This window comes from Dasypus novemcinctus, chromosome 23 (assembly GCF_030445035.2).
Source record: "Dasypus novemcinctus isolate mDasNov1 chromosome 23, mDasNov1.1.hap2, whole genome shotgun sequence".
Lineage (NCBI taxonomy): Eukaryota > Metazoa > Chordata > Mammalia > Cingulata > Dasypodidae > Dasypus > Dasypus novemcinctus.
In genome coordinates, this window is record NC_080695.1 from 39519178 (window position 1) to 39536994 (window position 17817).

General features: G+C 42.9%; 2 protein-coding genes across 2 annotated transcripts in view; one reads left to right on the plus strand and one right to left on the minus strand.

The window, feature by feature from the left end:
• The first annotated feature begins 509 nt into the window (after positions 1–509).
• PDZD9 (PDZ domain containing 9) lies at positions 510–14311 on the plus strand. Its single transcript, XM_058286293.2, has 4 exons — positions 510–607; positions 3129–3308; positions 8251–8440; positions 13831–14311. Exons 1-4 carry the CDS (start codon positions 577–579, stop codon positions 14219–14221), a joined length of 792 nt encoding a protein of 263 aa, XP_058142276.1. The 5' UTR covers positions 510–576; the 3' UTR covers positions 14222–14311.
• Positions 14312–15072: 761 nt separating this feature from the next.
• UQCRC2 (ubiquinol-cytochrome c reductase core protein 2) overlaps positions 15073–17817 on the minus strand; it is a 37582-nt gene continuing 34837 nt past the window's right edge. The window contains exons 13-14 of the mRNA XM_004447373.5: positions 16661–16814; positions 15073–15328 (exon numbers count right to left, since the gene is read on the minus strand). Of these exons, the coding sequence (XP_004447430.1) occupies positions 15245–15328; positions 16661–16814 (238 nt within the window). The 3' untranslated portion in view covers positions 15073–15244. The remainder of the gene's footprint in view (positions 15329–16660; positions 16815–17817) is intronic.

A 17817-nucleotide genomic window follows, 5' to 3' on the forward strand; every position in this document is an offset into this window, starting at 1 on the left:
ATTCCTCTCCTAATTGTGACTCATTTTTTCAGGCCACCCTTGGCCTTTTCTCATTCAAACACCCATGACAAAAAGTGCAGGCTGGACCTGGAGCTGTAACAAAACTTAAAAACGCCATTGTCAGGGGCGCTGCAGGGAGTTCTTTGGCCTTCTCTGATCTTCCTCTGCAGACCGTCTCACAGCTTTGAGACACCCGCCTCCTCTGTGCTTCCTCCACCTTCCCCAGCTGAGGAGTTCACCAACGAATGGAAAGCCCACTGTGGGCCAGGCACTGTGCTAGTCCCCGTCCAGGTTTTGCGCTTCTCCACCGACGTCGTCACACTCTGCGTTGGCGTGCAGGACCAGGGCACGTGTGTGACGAGCCACTGCGCACCTGCGGGGGCTGCCCTGCTGCCCAGCGGCTGAGCGGTGGCGCCGCGGCGCCCCCTGGCGGCTCATCCGAGGGACGGCCCGCGAGGTCCCGCTGCCGCCCGCGCGGCGCGGCACCTCGCGGGTGGGTTCGAAACTGTTGGGAGTTGGACGGTCTCCAGCCCTGGCTCCGGGAGGCCCACCTTAGCCGTTCGCCCCGCTGGGGCCATGGAGAAGACCCCCCGCAAAAAGAAAAATGGTAACTAGAAGTGGGAAGGGAGTGACGCCCTGGGGACCAAGACTTCCTCACTTTTCCTCGTCTGTAAAATGGTCTCCTCTCACTCTTGGCCTGGAAGAGATCCTCTCGCCATCATTTGTTCATTGTGGTATAATTCAGATACAGAAAGATGGTCCCTTTTTAGTGTACAGGTCTCTACCCATGGCTCAGCACCACCACAATCAAGATTTAGAACAACCCTTCCCCCCTCTCCCCCCAAATTACTTTGCTGCCCCTGTGCAGTCAACCTCTCTCCCCTCTTGCACCCCCTGATCTGTTTTCTGCCCCTTTCCGTGGAGAATGCCATGAAAGTGGGGTCGTATAGTGTGGATTCTTTTGGGTCTGGCTTCTTTCACTGATAGCCCTGCTGTCCATGAGTCCGGGCGTCGTTGTAGATTCACCTTGTAATTTCACATTTAATTTCCAAAATGAGGTTGGACCTATCCCCCACCCAAGATGCGACTTTATTGCGTACTCAGAACCACAGGTTCCAGGAGAGGGTGACCTGCCGGACGCCACTGCCAATGTTCCTGAAAACTCTCCTAGGACAGTATTTCTTTGTGCTGTTATTTATTTTCCAGACAGCATCTGTGGTTTGGGGGAAGGTGAGGTTGGAGGTAGGCAAGGATACCCGCTTAGTGGAAAGAGCCACGGACCCTGCCAGCCTCCCACAGCTGGGGGTGGGGGAGCCAGAGAAGCCCCCCCCCCCCCCCCCTTAAGCAGTGCTGAGGTCCCATGGCCCCCAAAGCATCATGGTCACATGGTCTTGGCAAGCAGAAGTTTGTCAATTGTCCTTAAGGAAAAGTGTTGTGTGGAATGCTGGAAGGGAGTGCTGAAAATCGTCTCCTCAGAAACTTTTGTTCTTTTGAATCATTACTCAAGTTCTTAAAACTTTTCTTGTGAGATTTGGTTTTGCAAAAAACATACCTCCCCACCCTCACCTATTGTCTGAAAGGACCACAGCTTTTCCTTCAAATGCTTTTTGTGTGTTTGCTTGTTTCCCTTTTTTTTTTTGCTGTTAAACTTTTTATTTTAAAATAATTTCAAATGTACAGGAGAGTTGCAAAAATAATAACAAACTCCAAAAAGAGAACTCCAACATGCTCCACCCCAGATACTCAGATCCACCAATTGTATTTTGCCACATTTGCTGTATCATTCTGTCATCTATTTATTTTCTAAACATTTGAGAGCAGGTTGTATCCATCATGTGCCCATAACATGTAATAATTCCATGTACATTTCCTAAGAATAAAGTTATTCACTTATGTAACCACCTTAAGTATAGTTAACAAAGGAATTTAACATTGATATAAAGTTTTATAGTCTATATACTATTTTTTTCATATGTTCATGTAAGGTCCTTTTATACCTTTCCCCTTCCATTAATAGATCCAGTCCAGGATGATGTATTACATTTAACTGACATTGTCTCTTTAGTTGTTTTTTTTTCACAAATTATGGACACATATATACAAAATAAATGTTCCCATCCTGACCCCTTCCAAGCTTACCATGCGGTGGGATTAATTACATTCACAATGTTGTGCTACCTTCACCACCATCCGTTACCAGAACTTTCCTATGACCCCCAACAGAAACCTTTTACCCTTTAAGCATTAGCTCCCCATTTCCCTATCCCCTGCCCTGGTAACCTGTACTCTACTTCCTGCCTCTGTGCATTTGAATTCTAGCTATTTTATGTAAGTGGAATCATACAATATTTGTCCCTTTGTGTCTGACTGACTTCACTCAATGTGATGTCTTCAGGGTTCTTCCCTGTAGTGGCATGTATCAGAACTTTATCCCGTTTTAGGGCTGAGTAATCCAAATGCTTTTGGAATCCCTCCACCGTTCATTTCCACTTTCAGCACCCTGGCATGCCTGTTGACTGCAGTAACCCTTTCATTTCCTGCTCCCACTCTGGACACCTGGATACAGATGGCTCCACTCCCCCACTTTGCCTAAATAATTCCTACTGGTCTTTTCAATCTCGGTTCTCATGTCACCTCCTCAGGGAAGTCTGCCTTGTCTTCCCCAGCTCTATCCAGGCCCCTCTTGTTCACGCTTAGAGCTCTCCATACTTTTCCTTCATGGTCCACCATTTGCTAGTCAACATATATTGAGGCATGTGACTGACTGACTGATATGTCTCCTCCCCTAGACTGTAAGCTCCATACCCGTTTTACTCCCCATGGTAAACCCAAGGCCTGGGACACTACCTGTATCAATAAATATTTGTTGAGTGAATGGATAATAACTGATATTGTTGATGCACTTATGATGTGCCAGGTACTGCGCATAAGCCCTATGACTGTCTCCTTTAATCCTCATAACAACCCTGTGAGGTGGACACTATCACTAGCCCCACTTTTCAGATGAAGAAATTGATGAGCAAAGGGGTTAAGTAATGCCCTAGAGGTCTAGCATCAGAACCCCTGTGTGCCACTGCCATGCCGCCTTCTGGGTGAAGGAATGAAACAAGTTCTCCTCTCTCTGTTAGAAGGACAAGTCAACACTAAGCTAAAGGCATCTGCACACACCTTGAGCAGAACTCAGAAGACCAAACTCACTGTGGGCAGCATGGGATTGGGCCTGATCATCATCCAGCACGGGCCCTACCTCCAGATCAGCCACCTCATCAGGAAGGGAGCGGCAGCCAAGGACGGGAAACTGCAGCCAGGTGATCGTGGTCTCCCTGTGCCTCCCACCCACTCCTCTGCCTCTCTCCCATTTACTCGGCTCATTAGGATTGAGTGTGACCATAGTGACGACGATGATACTGGTTGAGAGCTTCTGCTGACCCAGCCCATTGCTACCCTTAGAAAGCCCTCACTGCTGTATTAACTCATTTAATTCTCATTATAGGCCTCTTGGTAGGTATTCTCACTATCATCTCCCTTTAATAGGTGAAGAAAAAGAGACTTGATGAGCTGGTGTTTCTTGCTCAGGATCAGCCACCTTTAATAAGTGGGATATAAGTACCACAGGCAGAGTCATTCCAGAACTCTGTGGATAAGGATTTCTTTTTCGTAGGTGGTATTTTTTTTTTTTTTTAAAGATTTATTTATTTATTTAATTTCCCCCCCTCCCCTGGTTGTCTGTTCTTAGTGTCTATTTGCTGCGTCTTGTTTCTTTGTCCGCTTCTGTTGTCGTCAGCGGCACGGGAAGTGTGGGCGGCGCCACTCCTGGGCAGGCTGCTCTTTCTTTTCACGCTGGGCGGCTTTCCTCACGGGCGCACTCCTTGCGCGTGGGGCTCCCCCACGCGGGGGACACCCTTGCGTGGCACGGCACTCCTTGCGCGCATCAGCGCTGCGCATGGCCAGCTCCACATGGGTCAAGGAGGCCCGGGGTTTGAACCACGGACCTCCCATATGGTAGACGGACGCCCTAACCACTGGGCCAAAGTCCGTTTCCCTCGTAGGTGGTATTAATCATGGTTGGCATTTAGGTGCGAGTTCTTGTTTTACCCTCCTGATACCCTCTGAGGTAGATGCTGCATTAAGTCATCTTGCAAATAAAGAATCAGATCTTTAATAATCTGCTCACGCTGAGGCCAGGATTTGAACCCTGTCTAGTCAAGCTTGAGAGTCCAAGTGCTTTACCAACACTGCCTTGCTTTTGTCAGTGGGTGAAAGAATTTTCCATCCAGTTCAAGATGTGTTTTCTGCTTGCTTGCCCTGAGCCTCGGGCTGTGCTTGGAAGTGGGGTAAGTAAAATGGGATGGTGAGGTGGCAAGAAGGAGAAACCATTTAGCGTTCACTGGGCTGAGTTCTGGCCCAGCCTCTGCCACTCTGCCACTAGCTGTGTGACCTTCGACAGAGTCACTTCACCTTCCAGGTATCAGCGGCCTTGTCTCTAAATCAGGGTAATATTCCTTTGTTAGAGGTTGCTAGGATTTGATGAGATAATTTTTATGAAAGTGCTTTGAAAACTAAAGTGCTATCAAAATATTGACCATCATTTCTCCTAGGCTGCTCTTAGTAATGGATCCTTTAGAGAGTGTCTTTTTTTTTTTTTTTAAATAAGAAGTCCTTTTTTTAAAATAAGGAGCTCCAGCTGATTAAACCACTGGTTTGCAAGCCTGATTACCTGTTACAATCATCTGGGGGGCTTTTAAAAGTAAGACTCCTGGGTTGTGCTCCCCAGGGTTTCTGATTCCATTGGTCTGGGGTGGGAACCAAGTAGTTTGTTTTCCAAGCTCCTCAGGTGATTCTAATTTGCAGGCAGAGTTAGAAGCAGTGGTGGTGTGAAACAGTTGGGCTCATTCAAAATGCAAAGATATATCACTTCTCGGTGCTGGGGAACAAACCAGCGAAGGAGAGTTCTGGACTTTACAGATCAAAAGAACTCCAGGACAGACACCCTGGGCTTTTCTGTGTTCTCTTCTGCTGCTTCGGGATCAGGTGACAGATGCTGGTTGATAACCAGGGAGCACACTGGCCAAGAGCGGACAGAAGTCTGCTTTTGTGCACATGAAACAGAGTCGCGTGGTGGGGGCTCCAGTTAACGGAAACCCTGAGGTCAGGAGCAGTCTGGAGTTCGTCTTTTAAATCCAGGACTCACCTATAGTACAGGTGCATTTGTTACACTTGTGTTCAGTGAATGAACGATAAACTAGTATTTGTATCAGGCATTGTGCAAGATTATCTTTTTAAGTCTTACAACACTCCTGGGAGGTTGAGAATGAGATAGGCTTAGAGAGATGAAGAAACTTGTTCAGCATGTACAGCTAAGTCAGTGGTCAGGGCTGAGATTTGATCCCATGTTGCCTAGAAAGTGACTAGAAATGAGATTTCCAAATTGCTTCATGACAAGTCAGCCACATTCTCTTCAGCTTCTCGATTTTAAAAGTCAGTCATTTTTGTCAATGATTCTGAGATTTTGGTAGACCGTATTCTTAGAGACCTGTGCTTTCTTTGACCCCACTGCCTCCCAGCTTATTTCTCATCCATGTGCTTAAATTTTCTCATAGGGTTTCTTGAGGCTGATCTTGATTTTCTAATTTAGCTTAGTGTTAGCTTATTCTGGCTAAACTTTAGATTCTTTTTGGCCCAGTATAACTTTAACAAACTCTGATACCCACAGTCTGAATAAATTAATATAACTTGGAAGGTAAACACAAGCCAATTACTGGCCACTGCCCTTACCAGACCTCATTCATTCAATAAGCATGTACCTGCATGCCTGCCGTGTGCTGGCACATGCGGGGCACTGGGGAATAATGGTGGTGAGTCAAACAGATGTGGTCCCTAACCACATGGGGCACATGGACCTCACAGCCTCGTTGGGAGAGACAGAGAAAAATAAATCAAGGGTATTTTTCAATAGTGGCTTGGCTGCTGCAAAGTTGATTTAATACTGGTAATGGAGATGAAGTTTATATGGTGTGGTTCCTACAGCCCATTACAACAGAAAAAAAAAGTGTAATGAGGTTGGTGTTCATAAATACTAAATTGGTATTTCTTTATGAAGGGCAGGGTTAATATCTGTTGCCAGAATAATCACATTCATACTCTGACACATTTGGTTTACAGCCAGAATGGTCAGGGAATTAGGCTGTTTATTGTCTGCCCTCTTGATAAAAGTCACCCTTTTACAACATAATTAAGCAGAATGCCAAGCCATAGCTTTCAGCTATAAACGCTTCTTTTAACATTAGGCAAGTAAGCTCATCCAGCGAGTTCTTTTGCCATTGTAATTAACCTCGGTAGGATGAGCAGCTGTTTCATATGGCACACTGCAGGTAGCTGGAAGAAGCCTTGCTTCATTCTGAAATTAGCTTCTGATACTTGGTTTGTTTTAACTCTGAGCTAAAGTTTTCTTCACCCTTTTAAGTGTTCATTTTCTTGAATCCTGGGAACTCTTATTTCTGGTAGGATCCAGCACTGTGGAGATGTGTCCTTTCATTCCTTGGAGACTTCTACAGGGATCAGTATAAATCCCAATTTAAGCACAGTGGGATGTAGTATCAAAGAGAAGGTACTTCATCTTGACTCCTCTCTCTATTCTCTGGGTTTAGGAGGCTTGAGCTGTCCTTGTAACAAGGGTGATTGAGGGAAGTGGATTTGGCTCAATGGATAGAGCTTCCAAGTACCACATGGGAGGTCCAAGGTTCAAACCCAGGGCCTCCTGACCCATGGGATGAGGTGGCCCACGTGCAGTACTGATGTGCTCAAGGAGTGCCCCGCCACGCAGGGGTGTCCCCCGTGTAGGGGAGCCCTAAGTGCAAGGAATATACCCTGGAACGAGAGCTGCCCAATGTGAAAAAAGTGCAGCCTGCCCAGGAGTGGCGCCGCACGCACGGAGAGCTGACACAGCAAGATGACGCAACAAAAAGAGACACAGATTCCTGGTGCTGCTGACAAGAATACAAGCGAATACAGAAGAACACACAGCAAATGGACACAGACAGCAGACAACTGGGAGGGCAGGGAAGGGGAGAGAAGTAAATAAAAAAAAATCTTAAAAAGGGTGATTGAGAGCTCCCTAGCTTCCCCCCCACCCCCCACAGAGATGTACTCGTCCATGGGGGTCTGCATCAGAGTCATTTCTTCCTGTGTCAGCTACAAAGCCCCATATAGTGGGACCTGAGTACTGCTAAGATCTGAAGAGTTAAGATTTCACCCAGTGTGAGCCTGTCCTTTCCAAGCAATCTCTTTGTATTATTCCTTCCTTTCTGGCTGAGTGCTCAAATAGCAGTCAAGGTTCTTGGTTGCAAAGAACATTATTTAATTATCTTAGGGCACTGAGTTTATGAGTTTAGCCTTCTGGACAGAAAAGCTGGAGAACAAAGCTTGGAAAAATGGAAGAGAATGAAAGCCACAACTAACTACCCCAGGCAGATTTTCCAGGTTCAGTGACCCAGGTTGAGTGTCCAGGGTCTGGGTCTAGTTTACCTGTCCATGTCCTAGCTGTTGGGGATGGGAAAGTGGGGGAGGCCAGCACTAGTAAATAATTGGTCTTTTAAGCTTCCAATTTTGGGGTAAGGTTCTTGTTGCCAAGGTGTGGTCCTCTTCCCACTTGCTTGGGTCTCAGAAGTTCCATGGTTGTCCATTATGCCTTTCCAGCATTTTCCTAAAGTAAAGGACTTAGCTGTCAAATCCCTTTGAGCCAACATACTCTCTACATACACACTAAGTTTTAATTAAAGCATGCTTATTATCCAGTGTTTCAAACAGAACTATTTCCTTAACTAATATTGTGCAGTGCTGAAGAATGCAAGGTGTGCTGTGCCATGCAGGGGTGGCCCCCGCGTAGGGGAGCCCCACGCACAAGGAGTGCGCCCTGTAAGGAGAGCCGCCCAGTGTGAAAGAAAAGTGCAGCTTGCCCAAGAATGGTGCAGCACACACGGGGAACTGATGCAGCAAGATGACGCAACAAAAAGAGACCAGATTCCCATACCGCTGACAACAGAAGCAGACAAAGAAGAACACACAGCAAATGGACACAGAGAACAGACAACTGGGGGGAAGGGGAGAAAGGAGCGAGAGAGAGAGAGAGAGAAAAAAAAAAATGAACCACAATGTGAACCCATGATACGAACATACCTCACAATCAAGCCAGAAACCAATATAGCCCCTTTAAACCATTATGTTAATTCTACCGATAATTTTTCCTTTCAGGTGATGTCCTGATTAGTGTTGGCCATGCCAATGTGGTAGGATATACTCTTCGAGAATTTTTAAAGCTTTTGCAACAAATCACCATAGGAACAGTGCTACAAGTCAAGGTTTACCGAGATTTTATTGACATACCCCAAGAATGGCAAGATATATATGATTTAATACCCGAGACCAAATTCCCAGTAACAAGGTAAGTGGTTCTGCCATTGTTAATTTCAGGAAATCTTTGTTATACTACAAACCCCAGAGTCTGGGTTTAATCTAAGAATTATCAAATGGGAAGAGAAGTAACTGTAGGATCATGGCATGAGGGATTGGAGCCACCACCAGAATAATTTAGCGGGTTTTAAAATCATTTTGGAAAGGAAACACTATGAGGCAGAGGCAGAATGATGAAGGTAAGATCCTGGACTTGGAGTTAGGGAAAAAAAAAAAGCCGTCTGATGGGAACTCTGCCTCCACATCTCCCTGCAACATACCCCTCTTTTTCCCAAGTCAACCCTTAAACACATTCTCCTTTCCTCCTTTCTCTCCTCCATATTCAACTTCTTTCTGGGGCCTTACCAATAGCATTTAAACCTTTCTAAGCCCCTCCCATCTTAGCAAACCCTACCTCTGCTCCACTCTCCTCTCTGCCCCCCTCCAATCACTGCCCTGTCTCTTGCCTCCCCTCCAGATGTGCTGAAAGAGCTGTAATGGACATCTTCCTAAGTAGGTTTGCCTTCCTCACTCAGTTGAAAGGTGGTCCACAACCGTTACACTGTTGATTCCAATGGGCTGCTCTTTATTTGGCCTGGCTTCTGAGCAGCCTCAGCTACTTCACAGCCCCCAGTCCTTATTGAAACTCCCTTGGCCAACTCCTCTTGGTATCCTTTTAGCCAATCTTGGAGTTCTCAGAGTTTAGTCTGGCTCTCTTCTCTCAATCTTCTAAGCAATCTCATAAATACCTGTGGTTTCTATTACTGTCCATACCCTAATCACTCTCAAATTGTATTATCTCCAGACTTGTATATTTGAACAACCTGATATGTCCATTTGGATGTCATAAACCCTCCAACTCGTCATGTTCTAGGATCAAAAGCCAGCTCTCTGGTGGCTCCTATTTTACTAAGTGTCTGCCTAAGTGAACAAGCCAGGAATCTAGTGAAGCTTCTTATCTCCCTTGTTCCTCACCAACCAGTCACTAACACTTGTCATTTTATCCTTCTACACATCCTTCAAATCTGTCCACCTCTTTAGCCACTACCATCTCACCAGTCGAAGCCACCATTTGGCTGCATATGTTCTTGCCCTTTCTTCATTCTCTATGCAGAATGATCCTTTTATCATGCCATCTGATCATGATATGTTCTTGTGTAAAATTTTATAACACCTTTTGTTCTTAGGATAAATGCCAATATCCTAACAGTGGCCTATAATGCTTTCCACGGTTTGGCTGGCCTGAATAGCACTCCAGCCTCATCCCAAGCTGCCTTCCCTTCTCTCCTGAAGCTCTAGCTCACTTTGGCTTTGGGCTCTTCTGCGTTTTTGTGTAGCTTGAGTCTTGAAGCCCTTGTGCTTGTTCTTCTCTGTTTGGAACATTATTAGGACCTTGCTGTCCTTCTCCCAAGTGTATCATTACTTTCTTTTTTAAAAAAATATTTATCCCTTCCCATCCAGCTGTTTTAAGCTCGCTTTATGCCTCTGTGTACATTTGCTGTGTGCTCTCTATGTCTGTCTTCTCTTCAGGAGGCACCAGGAACTGAACTTAGACCTCCCATGTGGAAGAGAGGTGCTCAATCACATGAGCCATCTCATCTCCCTAGTTTGTTGTGTCTCTCATTGTCTTTCCCGTCTCTTTCGTTGCATCAGCTGGCGTGCCTGCCCACTGCACCAGCTCACCTTCTCCAGGAGGCACTGGGAACTGAACCCGGGACCTCCCATGTGGTAGGTGAAAGCTCAATCACTTATGCCACATCTGCTTCCCCGTTACTCATTCTCAAAGGCTCATGGCGGAAACTTCTTCAGGAAGACTTCCTAAAGGAAGTGTTAAAGCACTGTGATGTCCACTTATCACATGTTCTCATAGCATCCTGTTATTTCCTTTGCATTTATCCCAGTTTTAATAACCTGTGGAAACAATTGTTTACTCTTTCCCTGTAAACTCCACGAAGGCAGGAACTGATCTACTAAACCTCCCATAGGACTTTCGTGTGGTAGAGGGTTCATTTAAGGAGTGAATGAAAATTGAAGTCCAGCTTTGAATCTCAGGAAATCACTTAAATAATCTATGAGAACTTATTTGTAGCACAGGAGTAAGAGGGACTCTTCTTAGGGTGATAGGCAAAGAAGTGTTCTGTAGAATCCTAATGACAAAATTCAGGGTTCTGATGCAAGAATGGCCTTTAATAATTGCCAGAATTCCTGCACATTGTTGCTGCTATGCATCTTTACTGAATTGGGCTTGAAATATGACCAGGGACCTGGCTCAGAACTGAAAATGACTATACGACATAGATTCTACTTCAGAGATTCAAACTTGTGGCCCAAGGAACTAATAGAGCCTATAGCTGTGCTTTGCTTGTCTCCCAGTGTTTTAAAAAAAGTGGTCACCTGTAGAGGATACATGGGGGACTTCTCCAGAGGGGCCAGTAATAACTCTTTTCTTTGACCTTCGTGGTGGCTACCAAGGTGTTTATAATAAAAAAAAAATATTTTTCAAGCAGAGCAAGTGTAGCTCAGTTGTTGCTGCTTCGCATGTACAAGGGCCTGGGTTCAGTCCCTGGTACCTCCTTAAAAAAAATCTTATGGGCGGTGGACTTGGCCCAGTGGTTAGGGCATCCATCTACCACATGGGAGGCCCACGGTTCAAACCCCGGGCCTCCTTGACCCATGTGGAGCTGGTCCATGTGCAGTGCTGATGTGCGCAAGGAGTGCCCTGCCATGCAGGGGTGTCCCCCACGTAGGGGAGCCCCACGCGCAAGAAGTGCGCCTCTTAAGGAGAGCCGCCCAGCGGGAGAGAAAGTGCAGCCTGCCCAGGAATGGTGCTGCACACACGGAGAGATGACGCAACAAAAAGAAACATTCCCGTGCCGCTGACAACAGAAGTGGACAAAGATGACACAGTAAATAGACACAGAGAATAGACAACTGGGGGGGGGGGGTAGAAGGGGAGAGAAATAACTAAATAAATCTTAAAAAAAAATCTTATGTTTTTGCATTTTAAAAATATATCCCCAAAATTAAAAATGTGAAAAATATTTAAACTGATTGCCAGATTCACAAATTTAAAATCTCAAACAAGAATCCAGGCCTCTGGTTTCTTCTGGAAAACGCCCACATGGAGATAGTGGGCTAGAGCATAGCAGCTGTCCCCTTCAGATCTGGTTATGCACTCACTCTTTTAACAGGCCTGGCCTCCAGATCCCCAAATGCTGTACTCCTACCTTGAAACAGCTGGGCAGGATGGTGCTTCTATTACAGGAAGGCTGGGGAAAAAGTTTTTTCCCTAAACCAGACCTAATTTGATTAAAACCAGTAGTAACAGTGAATGTTCTTCACACTACTCAGTGTGCTCACTACGTGCTGGGCTCTGCAACAAGACCATGATATCATTTAATCCTCAGGTTGACTTTTTGTAAAAAAAGTAGGTATTGCTATTATCCTCATTTTGCAGATAAGAAAACTGAGGCCCAGAGAGGTGAGTGTGAACTTGCTAAAGGTCTCAGGGTGAAGTGGTCCCACTGTCTCTGGAACAGCTCTGTTTATCATCAGTTATTTCCTGTGATGGGAGAAAAGTCCTCTGTGTTGTCCCAGATGGTAACCACTAGCCACATGGAGCTATCAAGCACTGGAAATATGGAGACTGCAACTGAGGAGCTCAATTTGTAATTTTATTCCATTTTACTTAATTGAAACAGTCACAAATGGCTCTTGACCCCTGTATTAGATAGCACGGCTCTGGGGTCTGAGCTCTTAGGCATTTGCTTTTAGAACACTTATTAAGCCATTTATTTACACAAATGAGGAGTTTGAGGTTTAGAATATTTAAATCTAAGGATGGAATACTGACCATTCAAAAGCAGAGATAAATAAAATATCCAATGTAAAATGTAGCTAAAACCTATGAAATTAAGGAACAACATACCAGGTACTTTCTGAACCCCTTTCTTAACCAAAACATTTATAGTTAGGGCATTTTAGTATCTTGAGGGCAGGAAAAGGGCAGAAGAGAAGGAAAAGGCTTCTTTCACAGTTTTGGTATAAGTTTTCTGGAGCAAATGGCACTGGGCCCACTGGAAAGAATGGACCAGACAATGGTCTGAGCAGACATACGAGTATAAACACTTTGCTTCCAGCCAGCCCTGACCTCTGCTGGCTTGTGGTGTGATTATTTAATGCCAGTTTAATAAGAGCCCTGATCTACCACCTGACATTTACAGTCTACAAAGGATAACCCTTGTAGTCTGAAAAAAAGTAACTTGGATTTAAAAAAAAATTCGTATTCCGTTCAAGTGGTCCTGGGTGTATGTGAAGTTAAATTGGTCCTGAGATCTTCTGAATCTCCTTGCAAGGCACTGAATCAAGGATTACAGAAAACCACATCATCAAGACAGTGACTCTGAGAATGACTGAATATGAATTGTATATTATCAGTAGAGATAAACTTCAGGAAAAGCTGTTCTTGGGAGACAAGTAGGCAGACTTCCAATGATATTAGTGATAACACTGGCAAGTGTGATAGGTTGCAGGAGGAGAAACCTATTTCCTGTTTCCTTTTAGCAGGAAGAGAATAGCCCAGAGGTTCTTAATCACAAAGATCCAGTTTTGGATCTCCTGGGCAAAATCACCAGGATGAGGGGAGCAGGTAACAGGTAGCATTTGTTCAGGACAGGAATAGTAGGCACGGGTTCTGTGGTTATTAGAAAAGTTCAGGGGCCCATAGTTGCTGGGAGGCAACCATCGCCCAAGTTTTATATCAAGAAAGCCAATAGTTGGAGCAAGTTACAACAAGCCTTTTAAAAACTTTTGTATGGCAACAGAGGTAGAATAATGAACAATAAGAGAATTTGGGTAGAAGGGTGCTCTACAAATCCACATCTGTATACCCATGACAGGCAAAAAATGACGTGTACACTCAAGATTTATTCTGTGTGGCAGTGTCATCAGAAAAAAAGAGGACTCAGACTTGCTAATGACTAATGCTAAAGATCTTTGAGGCCCACTATTTTCTGACTCCCCTGGAAATCAGTAATGTTGTCTGGGATTGCTGACCCCATGCAGCCCATGAGAACAGCATTTAAGGAGATGGCCAGATTGAACTCGTCACTGTAAGTGTAGTGAAATTAAGCCACCCTTTATGGCTTTGTAATATTCTGCCAGTAGCTTGCCTTATGTCTATGCAAAGCTTTTAAACTAGTGTGAAATAATTTAAGCCAGAATTTGTTAAGTTTAGGAATGGAAAACAGTTAAAAGGTACTTTTAAAACTTAAGTGACACAGAAAGGTAGTGGTAAAGCTAAAGTATATCCTTCTTTTATTAGCCAAAGCAGGTTTGTTCAGACCTTAAAATCCATTTCATTCACTATTCTTTTCATTTCAGCCCATCAAACAAAATGGAGCAGGCAAAAGATGAAGCTTTCACAAATAATGATGACAATGAAGATGTGGTTTTGGAGAAAAGACTTAAGTATCACAGATATCAACAGACAACTGAGCATTATCCTGCAAGGAGACCAACGTCCATCTCTAGAGAATGGAATGGATATAAAAAGAAGAACCTCACTATTAGTGTAGGAAAAGACATTAATGGTGATGTGATGATTCAGAGAGAGCATAAAAAAGAAGTGAGAGCCCCTTCTCCATACTGGACAATGGTGAAGCAAGAAAATGAAAGATCATCCTCGGCCTCTTCTACCTCAGATGCATTCTGGCTGGAAGACTGTGCCCAGGCTGAAAAGGGCAAGGGCCAGCCTGTATCCAAGGTTGGTTAGGCAATGGTTTGCCAGTCTATGCAGTGTAACTCATCACCACATGCAGGTCTGCTATACTTAGAATAATAGACTTGTGGATTACCAATTCTCTTCCATGATTTGACTGCATTGTACAGCCTTTATAGACTTCTCTCAGGTTTTACAGGCCTCACAAACCTTATTCTCACATTTAGCAACATCATTGGGATGGACCATCAAGACCCTCTTTTCTGGGAAGAATGTCTTATCTTTTAGAAAATGTGGCGAGTCACCCAATATCAAATGTCTAAACATAGTAGAGAACTTCATTTTTTAAGGTAAGTGCCACATTTGTCTTTAGATATTTAGTTTTTCTTTCTTGCAAACTTTATGTGCCCTACTTAAATAATATAATTTTTGGTGAGTTGCTCACAGACTTTTTTTTTTTCCTTTTAGGTCCTATTTTTACTTTTTGGGTTGATAGTTACATAAGAGACTCGAGAGAAATAGATGGATAGGAGATGAAAAACTAAACTCTACTATAGTGAAGATAAGCCAGACATAAAGTGAAGCAGTGAGAACAAAAGATATGATTGATAGGGTATTTATAAATTTTTTCAGAAATAATTCTAATTGCAAAAAAGGGGGGATAAAAACCCAACTATTTAGGTATCCTAACTCCAAATTACAGATTCTTAGCTGTTTTTACCTTAAAAAGTCACAATAATAGGGAATATTTACAACCTCATAGCCAGTTAGCTTTAATTTTAAAAGCTTCTAATGCTTCCACACAATCTATTATGTTCCTGTCTCCTTCTCAGGGTCTAAAACAAAGACTTCAGCAGACAACAAATACCTGTTAATTAACTGATTAGAAATACCAAAGCAAAACATTTAAATAGAATTATTTTATTTACTTTAGCTCAGCTGGGAGTAATTACCTTAAGGTATTTCACCTCATTGAGAAAAAAGATAAATGTTTTATTAGACACTTTTAACTTTCAAGTGTTTGCTGCTCTGGATTGAGAAAATGTTCAGCTCTCTCCTGTATAATATACTTCCATATTACAACTCATCAACAAAAGGTGTATGCCCCAAATTTCCACTTGCTGCCATTGACTTCTTGCCAGAAACAAACTTCTTTGCTGCCTTTAAATAAACAAAAAGGACAAAAAAATTAGCAGAAATAAGAAAATGTACTATTAGGTAGATAAACTATTTTGTGAATAGGACACTGTAAGCCAGCAATTCTATAATAGCCTCTTCTGAAAAGAAATTACATGAAATGGCTGATGCTTTATTTTAATCTGTTAACAATGTAGGAGAAAAAGCTCAGGTCTCCCTTTGAACATCATGTGTAATCATTTGAGTGAGTTTGGTGTTCTAGATACCAGGGTAGCTGTGTTTCAGCAGGGAGGAAATAAGGAAAACCTCACTGGCAATGCAGAGTGGGGCAGGGTCAGCCTCTGGCAGGGCCGTGCTTTTCTGTTTCTGTATTACAATGGCAAATAATGGGACCAATTCAAATACACTTGGATTGTAAATTTCGAAGTCAAGATTTATATCCTAGTATTCTCTATGCCAATAGTTCAAGTCCACAAGTTGGTGACATCACCAGGCAGGTCTGGGTAGAGCAGTGGCCTCTACGTTATCTCAGGCCAGTTCTTTCTTAAAGAAGAAGGGAGAGATGGTGATAGAGGCAGCTGGGTTGTGATGGTACAAAATATGAGAACAGCCATTTGAAAGAGTATGTAATGATGAACTTAGAAACCAAGTGAGTCAAGAATATTCTCTTAAAATAGCCTTTGTCTCTTTATATCCCCAATCCCCAGTGTCCCTATACAAGGTAGACCTGTGGTATGAAAAGATAATGGAGACCAAATAATGGAAAAGGAGTTTGCATTTTTATGTGGAAAAGGCTCAGAAAAACCACTGATTTTGAATTTATTCTGCATTTCATGTACTTGTTAGGCACAGTAGGGAAATACAAAGAGGTATGAAACATAGCCTTTGCTCTCAAAACAACTCAATCTTGTAGGGAACAATATACATGAAAAAAAAATGCAGTGGAATGTCTTAGGTTGAAAAGATTGAAGGAAAATTTAAGATCCTGGATTGTGAAGGACTGAGAAATGCCCAAACTTTACTATTAAATTCATATGAAATGACCAGTATTTAACTCTTTTTGACCTAGAAGAAAATTGATTTCAAATGGTTTAACCTAATGGTAATTTAGTTGAATGAGCAGGATACATATACCCCAAATGACAAGGATATTATTTGTAGATCTGCTGGTAATGAGCCCTCTTGCCTCTATACCAGGAAGACTGGCACTAAACAGCAAGACAGTAACATAAATAGCCTAAGGAAGCTTTGAATATTTCTTCTGAAATTGGATCAAGTTATTGGTGTTAAATCAGAATTTCTTGAGTCTAGAAGTAACAACCCCATAGCATGACAGAAGCTTTTTCATTTACTTACATTTATGACATCAGCGGCAGCCACCGAGTCAATCTGCTGAAGGACAGTAGTTGGTGGCACATATGAACCAGCAACTAGAGCCTGGGACCCAACTTCATCCAGGAAACCCTCAGAAGACTCTACTGACATTAGGTATCCAGTTTTCAGCTTGTTCCTGTCCAATAAAGAGTGTATAAGGCAGTAATTTTATACTGAAAGGCAATTTTAAAGTATGTTCCTGAACTCTATAATTCATATTTTGGTAACTATGTAAAAATAACAGCTTTGAAATCTTATATTGTGCTAAAGGCTTCCAGTCTTTTTCTTCAGTTTACCAAATATTTTATTATTTACACTGTCATTTAGCAAAGCTGTCATTAAAAATATCTGAAAACCTAACAGACTGCTCTTTGATTTTGGACTGAAACTTAGATCTAGTTTTTAATGTGAAGTTTTGATTAATGTAATAACTCCTTCCTCCTGATACTTTGGTGACAATTTCTGCCATTTCTGTTAAAGAAAAAGATCTATGTGGGTTTTTAGGTCCATTTAGCTGAATGTTGTATGTTGATTCTATACCTATCTTTTTCCCCCAAACCTTACTTCTATTCTGGGATTTTTCTCAAGGAGGGTGAGGCATAATGGGTGGTGATGAAAGACAAAGTAAATGTCTTGAGAGCCCCAGCAGGCAGCTTTAACATGGGCACAAAAGCATCCATTCCAGCAGATGCCACCATCTCAAAGCACTTATTAGTCTCAATCAATTTCAAATAAAAGAAAACTCAACTCTCAATTCTCCCAGATCTATTATTCTATATAAACATGGTGTTCAATAAGGCACTTGAGTTATTTAACCCCCAAATAAATGATCATCCTTTGGCAAAACTTTCATCTAAACATAATTAAAATTTAATGTAGCAATTTTACCACGATGTCAGCTTAATTAAAAAATAATTTATCTGCAATAAACTTTACCAAGAGGTTATTAGTTTGTCCCTTCAGCAATGACACCTCATTTTCTCTCATTCACTATAGGAAGACTAAACCTTACAAGATAAAGTATCAACTCCATCAAAATGGCAGAAAATGAACTTACTTTGACATAAATAACTGACCTTCATTTTCTGCATGTTGCTATACCTTATAAAGACTGCTACACTTACTTTCTTAAATAAATG